The following is a 13,835-nucleotide window of genomic DNA, read 5'->3' on the forward strand; positions in this document are numbered from 1 at the left end:
GGGACATACACAGGTGTGAATGTGCCCAATGCCACTGAGCTGCGCACTTAAACATGGTTAAAAGAACAAAGTAAACTAACAAGCTAATGATGTAATAAAGAAAGTACTTAATCCTAAAAGAGGGGACAGGAGCAGCTGTCAGACAAGGAGACCCCCCAGCGTAGGGCAGGCTGTACTCAACCCCCAGATGCTCCCCTCAACCCCTGCCCAGGGCTCCCCCTACCGTGTGAATCACCCCCTTCCCAGCCAGTGTGGGCCAGGGTGACCCCATGCGACACCTGACAGCCGGTCCTCTGCTGCTCTTGGGGCCCAGGCCGCGCCAGGAGAAAACGAACCACGGCCACGGCCGCAGCCACAGTGGTTCACAGGACGTTGGTTTCATGCTGAGAGTGAGTGCTGGGCAGTGGCAGGGCCTGGCATGGGGGGGCACTCCATTCTTCAACAGGTTACCTGATGGGCTGGCCATTCTGATGGAGGAGACGGAGCCTCAGGACGCGGGAGGGCAGGGAGCAGGGCACAGAGCCCGGGAGGAGGCCAGGGAGACACACAGCTTCCTAAGGGTAGGAGGAGGGGTGGCGCAGGGGCTCCAGGGGCAGGGGCTGGGGCAGGAGGCAAGGGGCTGAAGGGTGTGCCCCCCGGGCACTGCTCCCCCAGCTCTGGTCCTCGGGGAGCCCCCTTGGCCCCCAGACTCAGTGTAGACCCAGGTGGCCAGGTGCAGCGGGTGTGCAGGTGGGTGCAGCTATGTACGTGCTTCTGAGCAGAGTGCACAGCATGTGCACACGAGTGTGAGTTTCTGTGCTCACATGTGTGCAAGTGGATATGGGCAAGTAAAGGGCCACGGGCAGGAAAGTCAGGGGCACAGTGAGAAACCCTCCTGGAGTGAGAGGAGGAGGTGACCCAGGACAGGGGGACCAGGCGTTACCTGCCAAGTCTGGGAAGACGATGTTGGCATCCAGCAGGCCCTGGGCTCTGACCAGGCAGACAAACTTATCCAGCAGCTGGGTCGGAATCGCCCACGCTCTGCCTGGAGCCCGAGAACACAGCGTGGCCCTTAGCAGCTGGGGTGGCCTGTGTGGTGGACATTCCCTCCAGCGTGGCCCCAGACGCGGGAGCCCTGGGCCTCCTCCCTCCCGCCCCACCGGCACCGCAGAGAGGACGGGAGGGGCTCACATAGCAGGTGGACCCTGAGGATGCTCTGGCTGCCCGACCGCCTTCTGGAGGACATCAGGGCGAAGGTGGTGTAGTCGGTGTTGTGCACCTGCACCTCCTCGGTGTCTGCCCCGGGCTCTGAGGGGCACGGCCCTGGTCAGTGGCCTCCTGCCAGGGCTCCCCATGCCATCCTGCCCACCGCCCACCGTCTCACCCCTATTTTCCACTGAGAATTTCCCAGGCTGGCTTTTGGAAATCAGCACATAAGACCAGGTGATGCAGCGCTGGTTCCCCCTGTGGGGAAGAGGGGCAGAGGAGGAAGGGTCTGGAACCTGGCCAGGCAGCTGGCCTTCTTGTCCCCAAGGTGGGCCCCCCACGAAGAATTCAGCGGCTGGTTCCTGAGCAGGGCCCAGCAGACGAGGCTCGGCTGCCCTCCCCAGGAAGGGATGTGTCCCCCCTGGGCCCCTCAGGCCGTGAGCTCTGCCTCCTGTCAGTGTGGCCACTGACCCCTTCCCAGCCACTGCACAGCCCACCCGCTGACCACTCCTGCTCCGCCTGGAGCAGGGTGTGCAAGGATGAGGAAAGGCCCTCTCTGGGGGTGGGGGGGTCTTGCTGGGAGAAGCAGGAGGGCAGGCCGGGTGTGGCCGTCCTTGCTGGGCCTGGTAAGCCCCCTGTCCCGGCTCAGACCTCAGGGGCCCGTCCAGCAGTGCAGGGACTTCTGCAGGGGAACTGCTTGCTCTGAGAAGCAACAAGTGCAGCCTGGCCTGCGGTGGGGGAGATGGAAGGCTGCCCAGAGGGCTTCGAGGTGGGGGGCATTTGCACTGGGTTCCCTGCCCCCTCCCCCCAATTAATAAACCTCCAGCCAGAGCCCAGCTGGCCAAGTCAGATGCCCCAGGAGTCCAAGGCTCCTCCCTTGGTGGGGGGTCCGCTGGGGGCCATGTACAGGTGGCTCTGAGGGCTGGTGGGTGACCATGCTCACTGGAGCTGAGTGTAGCCCCTCGGAGGCCAGACTGTACCCCACTCCTGGCCTCTAGTAGACACCCCGGTCCACAGGACAAACCTGCCTCGCTTAAGCTTCCTACTTTATTTATGTGGAACCCTGACAGGTCTCGGGGCCGCTCTTCCCCTGCGGCCCAGCAGGCGGGCAAAAAAGGCTGCTGGCTTGAGGAGAGGTGTCATCAGAGTCCCCAAAAGGGAGCTGTCCATCAAGGCTCCCCCTTCTCCCTAATCGGGGGGGGGCACTTTATCCAGGCAGGTCAGCCAAAGCATCTGCCATCCTGGACACAGCCACTGGTCCAGGGGGAGCACATAATTCAAGACGACCAATCAGGGGCCATTGCCAAGCCGGCCAGGACGCTCCCTTTTCTGGAATTGGGATCTGAGGAGGGTGGCGGCTTAGGCCACGGCCTTATCCTGCGAGGAGAGAACCTGCCTGAGCAGAAGCCGGGCAGGCGGAGCTGAGAGGGGAGAGGGAGGGTGTGACAGGGCCCTGATCACAGTATCTGGGCTCCTGGATCCACCTGAACTTGAAACCCATAAGCCCTCCGCTGAGTCTGTTCTAGAAAATGCCTCCCCTCTTTGGTGTACGCCCCCAGAGCGGGGTTAGGTCGCTGGCAGTCCGCGCCCTCCTGGCGTTAGGAGGCCTTGGGAGAACGCAGCTCCCGGGACAGTCGGGACCCTCACTCACCGGGTCATGGCGTAGGACACTTCAAGTTGGTTCTTTGCATTTTGTTCGAACGTTGCAGTAAAAGGGCTCAGAAGGGACCTGTCCGCCTTGCTGTGGGTGCTGCCCGCCAGGCCGAGAACGAACCACTCCCCCTGGAACTACAGGGAGCTGGGCTGGGCAGGGCCCAGGGTGCCTCAGGACCCCTTCCCCAGGCGGGGCTCCCAGGCTCGCCTGCGCCACGGATGCTGGGAGCTGGAGGCTCCGGCAGGGATGGGGTGACCCTGGCCAGCAGCTGCCTCCCTGAGCCTCAGTTTCTCTGTCCATGCAGAGGGACTGTCGGGTACAGGAAGGAAGCCAGGGGGCCTCCATGGTGGGGAGTGTCTGAGAGCGGGGCTGGGTACCCGGCAGGGCAGGCTGCCTGGACTGGATTCCTGGGCGCCTCTCTCCCTGCACCCTGCTGGCTGCCTCCTGCTTGCCCCCCACCCCCGTCCTAGTCCCCCCTCTTCCGACCTTGTCCTTGTGGAAGCTCTTCAAGACCTGGGCGACGGCTAGCAGAGGCGATGGGGCCCAGCCCTTCAGGGCTTCCAGCAGGGTGACCACCACCCACAGGGCACACAGAGGTCCCATCCCTGCTGCACCCGGAGAAGTGGCCACTGGAGCTGCTGACTCAACTCACCCCCTTATGGGCACCTCTCCCCCACAGCACCCCTCCCGGGGGTGTGGCAGCTCCACCTTCCACCTCGGGACTGGCAGAAAGGGAGGTGGGTGCAGGGGGCTGGGGTGGGCTGAGGAGGGCAGGCTCTCCTCAGGTTCTGCCCACTAAAGATGGGGGCTTCTGGGTCCTTACCTGGGGAGGGAGGTCGGCAGGAAGTGGGAGAGGTGCCCGCCAGGCCCCTGGTCCTTGCCCTCTGATCCCTGAACACCGTGTCCCCCACCCCCACCCCACTTTCAAGCCCCAGGCTTGCTGTCTGTCCAGCCACAGGGTGGAGGACAGAATGCACCAGACACGGAACACGTCCCTCCTTAGGCCCAAGGGGACAGAGCCGCAGTGTTCTCTCTGCGGGAACACAGTGCAGTGCCCGGGCCCCCAGCGCCCACACTGCCCTGCGCGTCCCCAAGCCCACGGTGCGGGACAAGGAGAGGGCGGTGGCCTGCAGTCAGGAGGGTCAGTGAGGCAAGGGGGAGGCAATCGGCAGGGACTCAGCCGGAGGGAGAGCAGGGGTGGGGGCGCCCACACACTGGTCCTGGGGCAAGAGGCCAGTGGAGGAGGCACAGGCAGGCTCTGGACTTGCAGGCCCCCCACCCCGGCCACCCCTGGGACCAGGAAGGAAATACCCTTCCTGCCCACGCACAGCTGAGCATATGGGTGCTGGGCTCTGAAACAGCCAGGAAGGGTGTGTCCCTGACCTGTTACCTCCCTGTCCTGGGCCACCCTCCTCTCCCTTCACTCACCCTTGGCCTTGGGCAACCTGTCCTGAGCAGGAGCCCCAACCAGGCCTCTCAGAGAGCCCTGGGCCCCCAAGGCCGAGGGGCTTCAGGGCTCGGCTCTGTCCCAGGCCTGTATCTCTTCATGGAAAACAGGGACCCCCCCCAGGGCCTTCCTTCTTCCAGGAGGGTTCCCACTGTCATCTGGATGGTGGCCAAGGCCTCTCTGGGTCACCTGCAGGCCCTATAGCAGGCGGCAGGGCTGGGTCTGGAGGGCCAAGCCCACTGGGCAATGACCCTGTTCCTTGGGCTTGCTGTGCCCACTGGTCAGGGGGTCTTTCAGGAGACTGACCCACAATGAGAGAAGTGCCAAATCACATGACTGTTTTCCCCTGAAGTCCCCAAGGAGCCCTCCCTCTCCAACAGAAGCTGGTTGGCAGTTCCCACCCCGACAGCCACCCCCTGAAGGCCTGGGGTCCGACCTTGCAGGCACCAGCCGTGTCTCAGCCTCACCAGGCGACACCCCTTCCCAGTGCTCTGGAGACTGGGGGGCAGCAGTCAGCAGCATGTCAGAGTGGGGACAGCTGGCCCCCCACAAGGACCCCTGCCTCCCTCGCCAGAGCAGCACAAAGTGGCTGCAGCAGTGGGGCTAGGCGAGGGCTCCGTGCTGAGCGGGGCCCCAGGCCCAGTGCTTCCCGGACAGCACCTGACCCGCTGATTAATAAATAAGTTTATGTAAAAGTGATTCACTTAGAGCTACAATTGTTTCATCTCTTTATCTGAGAATGTGATTAGAGCTCAGCAAACATTTTTGTGAAAATGCAACAATGTATCACTATCGAGTCCCTGGTCCCACAGGGCTCTTGCCAGCCTGGGACCTGCAGTCAGAAGGGAGGTGGGGCTGCTGAGTGACTCAGTGTCTGGCGTCACCCCTCAGACACGCACCTCTCCAGGAACATCCTTCTTTCCCCAGAAGCCCTGATGGGGGATCTGCCAACCCCCCGGCCCCCCGAGCGGAGGCCCTCAATTTCCACATGTGGGGGACATGGGACCAGGCGGGCAGGGGGCGCCCTGGGGGCCTGCCGCTCTGAGCCTCAGCCCTGGTGATGCAGGTGTCCTGTGGCCTCCAGCTCTATTCTGTGGGTCTCTGGGACCTGGGTCTCGTGTATGTGGGGTGGGGGTGGTGGCTTGTCCCTTGAAGTCCTGGGGGGCTGGGACCCCTGTCATGCCCTCCTCCCACCAGCCCTACCTATCTGTCCCCTTGGGAGTCCAGTCTGTGGGGTCGGGCATGGTCCCCACTCGATGGGGACATGGATCCCCTCCAGGGTTGCTGTTGGCTCCTCCCAGCAACCACGTGCCACAGTCCTCCTGGTCTGGACTGGCCAGGGAGTGAGATGGGCAGGTTGGCATCCAGAGGGAGGACCAGGGCCCCTGACTCTGCTCACCAGGGACCAGGCAGTGGTCCCGTCTGCTCTGGGGCCTACAGTTCACCTGAGTGGCCTTGTTCCCAGCCCGGGGGCTGCCATCTGCCCTCAGTCGCCCCCCGAAGTTCTCCTAAAGGGAGGGAGCCCCTCTTCCTGGTTCCCAGGGGACAGCAGGAGAGCTGGGCATGGACAGCTCCAGGCTAGGAAGTATGTGTGGGCACCTTGGCTCCATGACTCACAGCCACTGGGGCCTGGCTCTGGCCTAGCATGGCTGGAAGAGGGTTGACAGGGGTGATAGGAGAGAGCTGGCCTCCCATGGGGGCCCTCTGGGAGCAGGGAACCCACAGACCTGTTGGGCATGGGGTGGGCATGTGGGGGGCACAGCATCTCCTAAATCAGCAAAGCTGTTGAAATCCCCAATGTTTGCCCACAAATGGGGAAGGCTCTCCCGGTGGGGGGTCAGGAAGAGGCTGGAGCTGAGCCCAGATCCTGGCCCACAGGAGCCCACTTAGACCCTGGCCCAGGCTGAGGGCCACAGCCCCCTCCCCTCCTCCAGCCCCTAGACTGCTGTCCGGGCTCCTGGGACCCCCTGGCCTGCTTTCTCCGCCTGGGCTACAGACCCACCAATCTCTGTGCCCCGTGCCCACACGACCTCACTGCAGGGCCCCGGCTGCCTGGTGCAAGGAGTGGACTCAGCCCCAGGCCAGTCCTGAGTCCTGCCTGGCCATTAGGGCAGCCCCGCCTCCTGCCTTCCTAAGAGGGATGCCAGCTCACCTAGACCTGGGCCCTACGTCCAGGAACCATTACCACCCAGCCTCCCTGGGAGGGTTCCTGACCCACCTGGGGAGCCGCCCCACGTGCCCATGAGATGGCCTGAGGTGACCAGGTGCATAGAGGCCCCGGGCCAGCATGGAAAAGGAGTCGGGCTAAGAAGGATGACATTTAATGGGGGTAGTGCCCCAGGGTCCTGGGGGTGACGGGCAGCTTCAGGGGGTAGGTGGGGTGCAGGCCTCAGTGAAGGATCTTCCCTGCCTCTCATCATTGAGGGGCCACGTCCCACCTCACCTCCTGATTTCTGCAGCACAGAGAAGATGCTCAGCCCACGACACCCCCTCCAGCGCCAGCCCCCAGTGCACTGCCCAGTTGAGCCCGCCACCCGCTCACCATCCAGGATGTGGAACTGGTCTGCATCCTCACAGAAACCTGGGGGCGGGGGTCAGGCAGGGGTCAGTGTGGCAGGGGCGAGGCCCGTGGGGAGGGTGGACAGGCCACATGGGGCCACGGGGGTCACTCACCGTATTTGGGGAAATACAAGATGTGGTCCTCAGTCAGGCCGGCTCTCTGGACACTCTGCTCAAACTTACTTACGGCCAAGTCGTTCACAGGGAGTGAGCGGGCTGTGGGACACAGGGCTCCTGGGGTGCTGAGCACCCACTGGGGTGGGCAGGGTGCTCTGGGGACAGGGTCACATGCCCAGCCATGTCTGACCCCTACTCCTCTTGCCCCCTCCCTGTCTCACACCTGGGCCTATCTGTAGGGGGAGCCTCCCCGGACCCCCAATCATCAGGATGCCTTGAGGGACGGAGGGAAGGAGAGGAGGGTCTGTGTGTCCATCTGGGCTCGCCCAGCTCCCCAGGTGGGGCCAAGTGTGCACAGAGCCAGGGCTCCCTCATGTACGCACCGTACAGCTTCACCGACAACCGCCGCCCCTGCTCCAGGTACAGGATGGCGAAGTTTTGGTAATCCGTCTCCCCAACGGCCACCTGCACCTCCCCCTTTGCACCTCGAGCTGGGCACAGACCGGAAGAAATGGGCAGAGCCAGAGCCCGGCCAGTAACATCAGCCCCACCGCCGGCCCCACATCCCCTCCTGCTGTCTTGCCTCACCTTGGAGCAGGAAGCGGCCCGGGACCTCCGTGTCTCCATAGAGCTGCCGTACCTGCCAGCAGATACCATCCCTGTGGGAGTGGGAGTGTGTGAAGGCACAGCAGGCTCAGGGACCCACCTGGGCAGCCCATGCTGGACAGCAGTCCAGGCCACAGCTGGGGTGGATCAGGGCTGGGGTGGGGTTGGGGTGTCCATGCTGGGACTCACAGCTTTTGGAAGGTGTTGACAACCATGGCTGTGCCCTGGGGAGCCACCTTCAGTGCGGTGGCCTGAGCCTGGTGGCCCTGCTCCTGCAGGAAGGGACAGGAGGAGGCCACGGCTACGAGGAACCAAGACCCTGCAAACTGGAGGCAGGCTGTGTGAGGGCATGAGGGGATGGGGCTGCCCAGGCCTGACTCCTACCAAGCTGAGCAAGCTGCTGCCTCCCCCACCTCAGCCAGCTCTACCTGCAAGGAGTCAAAGTCGGCCTTGGGCTGGATGGTGCTGATGAGCGACGGGCGCTTGGGAGGTTTCCGAGCCCTCAGACCCAGGAAGCCAGCAGCCAGGAGGAGAGTCAAGAGGAGTGCAGTCCTGGGAGACAGCATGGCGGGGGAGCGAGTGACAGGACTGAGTAAAACCAAGGGCAGGATAGCCACGTTCTGGGTCAGAGTCCACTGTCCAGTGACACCCAGGAGCCTTGCCCAGGAAGTCCATTGCCTGTTCTCCCCAAACTCCAGCCCAGGGCGAGCCCCCCGCCCCCCCAGCCTCCTCATGAACTTGGCCTGTCCCTGGACATCTGACCTCGACCCTGCACTTCCTGGCAGGGTCCTGGCGCCATGCCCTATGTACAAAGTCTGAGTTGACTTCTGGCTATTTGTCCAGAAGCCTCCACCTGATTTCCACGGTGGCCAGTGCTCAGCCCTTTGTACATTTATCTCCATTAAACCGCCAATAGCGAAGAACACGGGGTTCCTGAAGCCAATCGCTCAGGGACCGACAACGGAGAGCGCCAGAGTCGGGGGGGTCTCGAACCCACGACCCAAGAGTCTGGCCCGCAGCCCCGCAGCCCCGCAGCCCCGCAGCCCCGCAGCCCCGCAGCCCCGCAGCCCCGCAGCCCCGCTTACGGCCGTCGATCCTCCCGGCCGCCAGGGGCGCTCTTCCGGGCTTGCCCGAGCGCGCAGGCGGACAAAGCGCAACCAGCCGCGGGGCCGAGGCGCAGGCGCAAGCGCAGGCGCAGGCGCAGGCGGCGGGGCGCGCGGCCCTCCGTAGCCATCGATGCCTCGGGGCTCGACGCGTCGGCCTGGCGGGCTCCATCATAGAGACGCGGCGGCCGGAGCGGCGAAGAGCGGAAGCGGGTCCGCGGGCCCAGGCCGGGCGTCGGGGCGGGGGCAGCGCAGCCGGGCGGAGGCGGCCGCGGTGAGTGCGCCCGGCCCCGGGGAGCGACGTCACCCGGCCCCGGGGACCGTCCTTACCCGGCCCCAGCCCCGGCTCCAGGGCCCGGGGGGCGTCGGAACCAGCCCCCGACCTCCAGGCCCTGGCTCCCGGCCCCCGCCGCGCCCTCGGCCAATGAATGAGTCGTCGCGGCCCCGCCCCCGGCAGCCCCTCGGCTGGAAGGAGGGAGGGGGCGCCGGTTGGTCTCCGCCCCCGCCCCGCCCCCCGCTCCGCCGTGGAGGCCGCGCCACCCGCACACCGCGGGCCCCCCAGGCCGCAGGGCAGCGACCGCAGGCCGGCTGGTGGCGCGGGGGCGGGCGGGCTGCCCCAAGCCTCCCGTGGGAAGGGAGTCCCTGTGCCGCGCCGACGGCTCCGAAGCCTCGGGGCCGCAAGGTCACGGTGACGGGGGTGCGCGGGCCCCTTCCTTCCTCGGTCTCGGAGCGGTCGCCGGCCTGGCACCCAGATGTCTCCCTGGGCCCACGTCCGGAGTGGTCAGAGGGTCCCGCCCAAAAGCCTGAAACCTTTTGGGGTGAGGGCGGGTCTGGGCCCCCCCCCAGGCTCCACTTCAGGCTGGACCAGGCCTGGAGGTGTTGAGGTGCCTGTTGCTTGCTCAAAAGCTGCCTGTTCCAGGGAAACTGGGACTTGCTGGGCACCCCACAGGAGTGTGTGGCGGAGGAGCATGGCCTTCCAGGGAGGCTTGGTGATGCTTTTGGATTTTTGGCCAACTGTCCCTCTGCACAACATCAGTCCCATGAAACTCCCAGTGGGACAGCTGGTGGGGCTGAGGAACGACCCCAGGGTTGCCTCAGCTCAGCCCCAGGGCCCTGCACCTCTCCCCGGTTTGGGGGCCAGTATCCTCCCTGGTCCGACTGGTGGCTAAGGGGGTCCTGCCTGGGTTTCAGGGCCGCCTGGGCAGAATGTCACGATGGACGAGGGGGGCATGCCCCTGCTCCCTGACTGCCTAGTCTACCAGATCTTCCTGAGCTTGGGCCCTGCAGACGTGTTGGCCGCTGGGCTGGTATGCCGCCAGTGGCAGGCTGTGTCCCGAGATGAGTTCCTGTGGAGGGAGCAGTTCTACCGCTACTACCAGGTGGCCCGTGATGTGCCCCGACACCCAGGTCAGCACCTGCTTGTGGCCTTGCAGCCCCCCAGGATGGCTGGGTGGGAGGCAAGGCCGTCCCATGGCCACCATCTGAATCCACAGATGGGCACCTGCCACCCAGGTCCTCACACCAAAGGGGCACAGCCAGGTCATGCCTGAGAGTGCAGGGCCTGGCAGGGAGGCCAACGGTAGGCAGGGCCACACCGAGGTAGGGGGTGCAAGGGCACCCCTAGCTAAGACCTGAGTGGTGACGAGTGAGCTCCAGGGGCAGGGCTGGTTCCCACACTGTCAAGGCCCCAGCAGTGACCCACCCTGCCATGCACCTTGCAGCAGCCACATCCTGGTATGAGGAGTTCCGGCGGCTCTATGACACAGTGCCCTGTGTGGAGGTGCAGACGCTCAGGGAGCACACTGACCAGGTCCTGCACCTCAGCTTCTCCCATTCGGGCTACCAGTTTGCTTCCTGCTCCAAGGACTGCACTGTGAAGGTGAGAGTGGCTCTGGGAGCTGGGACCATGGCCAGGCCAGAGATGAGAGACGCCCAGTCTGCCACATCTCCATGGAGAGGGCCAGGTGTGTGGGGGGGGGGATTGGGGAGGCCAAAACTGCCAACAGAAAGGAGAGGGTTCTGCTCGAAACCTGCTGCTCCAGAGCCAGGTCCCCATCCCTGTGTACCCACGCCTCTCAGGTGGGCCGACGGCCAGGAGCAAGGAGCAACCCCCCCCACACACCTGCTTGGGCCAGTTGGCCAGAGCTTGCAGCATGGGTTTCAGGTGCTCACTGACACTCCCCTTGCCCCCTCGCAGATCTGGAACAACGACCTGACCATCTCGCTGCTACACAGCGCAGACATGCGGCCCTACAACTGGAGCTACACCCAGTTCTCCCAGTTCAACCAGGACGACTCACTGCTGCTGGCCTCGGGGGTGTTCTTGGGGCCCCACAACTCCTCCTCTGGCGAGATCGCGGTCATCAGCCTAGGTGAGAGTGGGCCTGGGCCGGCTGGCCCTCCGCCCCTCCCCAACTGGCCCCTTCCCACACCCTGCCTCTCCCAGCTTCTTCCCAGTGCCCCGGCCCCGCCCCCTCCCGTAGCCCATCCTCTGCCCAGCCCCCGCTCCCCACAGACAACTTCGCGCTGCTGTCCCGTGTCCGCAACAAGCCCTACGACGTGTTCGGCTGCTGGCTTACCGAGACCAGCCTGATCTCAGGGAACCTGCACCGCATTGGAGACATCACCTCCTGCTCGGTGCTCTGGCTCAACAACGCCTTCCAGGTGCGGCGGGTGGCTTCGAGGTGGTGATGCCCCCTCCCCGGACTGGCCTGTCACCCACCGTCTGCGCTCCGCCCCCCCAGGATGTTGAGTCCGAGAACGTCAATGTGGTGAAGCGGCTCTTTAAGATCCAGAACCTCAACGCCAGCACCATCCGCACAGTGATGGTGGCCGACTGCGGTCGCTTTGACAGCCCCGACCTCCTGCTGGACACCAGTGCGCCCCCTGGCCGTGTCTTTGACCTTGGCAGCGACGGTATTGACGAGGATGAGGGTGAGGGGGCTGGCCAGGCCCCCCTGCGCACCGAGAAGGGCTTGCGGCGCCTCCTGGACGGGCTGCTGGACGCGCGGGCACCGCCGCCGCTGGCGGAGCGCACACTGGAGACCAAGGTGGCGGAGCTGCTGGCCCAGGGCCGCACCAAGCCCCCTGAGCGCAGCGCGGCCAGCGCCCAGAACAAGCTCCTCATCTTCACCACGGGCTGCCTCACCTACTCACCGCACCAGATCGGTAACTACAGGCAGGGCCGGTCCGCAGTCCCCAGAGCCCTGGGCACCGTCGCTTCATGTCCACGCTGGGGTCCAGCCTGATTCCACCCCCAGAGCACAGGGTCCGTGGGGGCCGAGGGTCCATGGCCGTCTGGGAGTGCTGAGGTCCCTCACCTGGCCCTTCCGCAGGCATCAAGCAGATCCTGCCGCACCAGATGACCACAGCCGGGCCCGTGCTGGGAGAGGGGCGGGGCTCCGACGCCTTCTTCGATGCGCTGGACCACGTGATCGACGTGCACGGACACATCATCGGCATGGGGCTGTCCCCCGACAATAGGTGCGCGCACGGTGCGGAGGTGGGGTTGTCTGCGGGCCGTGCGCACACGAGCCAGCAGCGTGCCCCTCGCCCAGGTACCTGTACGTGAACAGCCGCGCCTGGCCCAGCGGCTCAGTGGTGGCGGACCCCATGCAGCCGCCGCCCATCGCGGAGGAAATCGACCTGCTGGTGTTCGACCTGAAGACCATGCGGGAGGTGAAGCGGGCCCTGCGCGCGCACCGGGCCTACACGCCCAACGACGAGTGCTTCTTCATCTTCCTGGACGTGAGCCGGGACTTCGTGGCCAGGTAAGGGTGCCCGGCGGGCGGGCAGGGCCCTGCGTCGCACGCAGGGGCTCATCCCAGGCCGTCCCGCAGTGGGGCCGAGGACCGGCACGGCTACATCTGGGACCGCCACTACAACATCTGCCTGGCCAAGCTGCGGCATCAGGACGTGGTCAACTCGGTGGTCTTCAGCCCCCAGGAGCAGGAACTTCTGCTGACCGCCAGCGACGACGCCACCATCAAAGCCTGGCGCTCGCCCCGCACCACGCGCATCCACCAGGCTCCGCGCCCACGCCCCTTCTCCTGGTTTGTCAGCCAGAGGCGCTGAAGGGCGCGGCCAAGAGGAGCACCCTGCGGTCCTCTGGCTGCTGGGACCCACTGAGGACCCACGGAGGCTGTGGCCCTTTCCCACGGCTGAGCTGCTGCCCAGATGGCGTGGGGGGCAGAGGCGCTCACAGCAGTAATGCCTTAGGAAGGGGGTCGGGCAGGGGCTGCAGGGATTGGAGGGCCTGACTCCCACCACACTCGCGCACACCGCCTCCCACAGCCATGACACTTAGCACTGGGGCACCTGGGGCGGCCTCCTGGCTGGCTTGGAGTGCACAGGACACAGAGCCCCCTCTTTACCCACCCTTTCCCCGGGCCTGGGCCCTGGGCGGTCAGCACGACAGTACCCCTCAGCTGGGCCTGTGGGGCCCAGGGTGGTGTTCCTAGTCCGACCTTGCCCTGGGAGCTCTGGGCTCCCCCTCTGGTCAGTGATGCGGGTCAGTCTGTCATGGGCCCGGGTGAACTGCATGTCACTAGTCACCTGTTCAGGACCTGAATAAACAGTTGGCAACAGCAAACCGCATCCAGTGTCTGTGCCAACACAGATCAAAACCCTCAGCAACACCCTAAGGTGAGCCAGCAGCCTGAGATGAAGAGTGGGTGCTGCTGGAGGGGTGCAAGGCAGGCTGGGTTCCAGAGGTGCAGCTGCACTCGCCCAGCATGTCGATGTGCAGGGTAACCGTTCACAGAGCACCTGGTTGGGATGAAGACTCAGCCAACCAGGATGGGAGGGAACCTGCTCAGCCTGAAGAAGGGCATGGAGCAGAAGACCTGCAGGTAAGATCAGACTTGGGGAACCAGGCAGAGCCCGCCCTCTACCCTGTCACTCTCACTGCGGAACAAGGCAAGAACGAGAAATGGCAGGCACACAGGCTGGGACACAGGAATGACACTGTCCCTATTCACAGGTGACATAACTGTTGAGACATAAAACCCTCCACAATCTACAAAAAAATCCAACCACCTCCTAGAACCAGGAAGTGCGTTTGGGAAGCTTACAGAACATGAGTGTAACTCAACAAACACGCTTCTAACACTAGGAAAATACAATCGGAAACCAAAACTAAAAAATCAAGACCTTTTACATTAGC

General features: G+C 64.7%; 3 protein-coding genes across 4 annotated transcripts; 1 reads left to right on the top strand and 2 right to left on the bottom strand.

The window, feature by feature from the left end:
• Positions 1–554: 554 nt before the first annotated feature.
• LCN12 (lipocalin 12) lies at positions 555–3,442 on the bottom strand. The gene is made up of 7 exons (XM_087822576.1): positions 3,326–3,442; positions 2,837–2,973; positions 1,356–1,443; positions 1,171–1,285; positions 923–1,024; positions 804–874; positions 555–599 (listed from the first exon to the last, which is right to left on the bottom strand). The coding sequence occupies exons 1-7, from the start codon at positions 3,440–3,442 to the stop codon at positions 555–557; spliced, it is 675 nt and encodes a 224-aa protein (XP_087678702.1).
• Positions 3,443–5,864: 2,422 nt separating this feature from the next.
• On the bottom strand, positions 5,865–8,587 carry C8G (complement C8 gamma chain). Its single transcript, XM_087822577.1, has 7 exons — positions 7,997–8,587; positions 7,758–7,894; positions 7,551–7,621; positions 7,346–7,453; positions 6,960–7,061; positions 6,730–6,867; positions 5,865–5,935 (listed from the first exon to the last, which is right to left on the bottom strand). Exons 1-7 carry the CDS (start codon positions 8,468–8,470, stop codon positions 5,865–5,867), a joined length of 1,101 nt encoding a protein of 366 aa, XP_087678703.1. The 5' UTR covers positions 8,471–8,587.
• Positions 8,588–8,905: 318 nt separating this feature from the next.
• FBXW5 (F-box and WD repeat domain containing 5) lies at positions 8,906–13,262 on the top strand. 2 transcript variants are annotated; one of them, XM_087823099.1, is made up of 9 exons: positions 8,906–8,945; positions 9,863–10,078; positions 10,393–10,550; positions 10,869–11,043; positions 11,187–11,335; positions 11,416–11,839; positions 12,007–12,154; positions 12,229–12,441; positions 12,511–13,262. In XM_087823099.1, the coding sequence occupies exons 2-9, from the start codon at positions 9,886–9,888 to the stop codon at positions 12,743–12,745; spliced, it is 1,695 nt and encodes a 564-aa protein (XP_087679225.1). In that variant the 5' UTR covers positions 8,906–8,945; positions 9,863–9,885; the 3' UTR covers positions 12,746–13,262. The 2 variants fall into 2 exon arrangements, with proteins under 2 accessions (XP_087679225.1, XP_087679226.1); XM_087823100.1 differs by lacking the exon at positions 8,906–8,945 and adding an exon at positions 9,375–9,489.
• Positions 13,263–13,835: the final 573 nt, after the last annotated feature.

Source organism: Miniopterus natalensis, chromosome 12, assembly GCF_054644295.1.
Source record: "Miniopterus natalensis isolate mMinNat1 chromosome 12, mMinNat1.hap1, whole genome shotgun sequence".
NCBI classification, from domain to species: Eukaryota; Metazoa; Chordata; class Mammalia; order Chiroptera; family Miniopteridae; genus Miniopterus; species Miniopterus natalensis.

Bases quoted from the DNA above. Each gene is read 5' to 3' on its own strand.
- FBXW5 (XM_087823099.1), top strand. From the start codon at position 9,886: ATGGACGAGGGGGGCATGCCCCTGCTCCCTGACTGCCTAGTCTACCAG. The intron at 10,079-10,392 runs GTCAGCACCTGC...TGCACCTTGCAG, and splicing joins TGATGTGCCCCGACACCCAG to CAGCCACATCCTGGTATGAG. The intron at 11,840-12,006 runs GTAACTACAGGC...GCCCTTCCGCAG, and splicing joins CTACTCACCGCACCAGATCG to GCATCAAGCAGATCCTGCCG.
- C8G (XM_087822577.1), bottom strand. From the start codon at position 8,470: ATGGAGATAAATGTACAAAGGGCTGAGCACTGGCCACCGTGGAAATCA. The intron at 7,454-7,550 runs GTGAGGCAAGAC...GTCTGTGCCCAG, and splicing joins GGGCCGCTTCCTGCTCCAAG to CTCGAGGTGCAAAGGGGGAG. The intron at 5,936-6,729 runs GTGAGGTGGGAC...ACCCTCTTCCAG, and splicing joins TGTGCTGCAGAAATCAGGAG to CCATGCTAGGCCAGAGCCAG.
- LCN12 (XM_087822576.1), bottom strand. From the start codon at position 3,442: ATGGGACCTCTGTGTGCCCTGTGGGTGGTGGTCACCCTGCTGGAAGCC. The intron at 2,974-3,325 runs GTCGGAAGAGGG...AGCTCCCTGTAG, and splicing joins AGAGCTTCCACAAGGACAAG to TTCCAGGGGGAGTGGTTCGT. The intron at 1,025-1,170 runs GTGAGCCCCTCC...CTCGGGCTCCAG, and splicing joins CCTCAGGGTCCACCTGCTAT to GCAGAGCGTGGGCGATTCCG.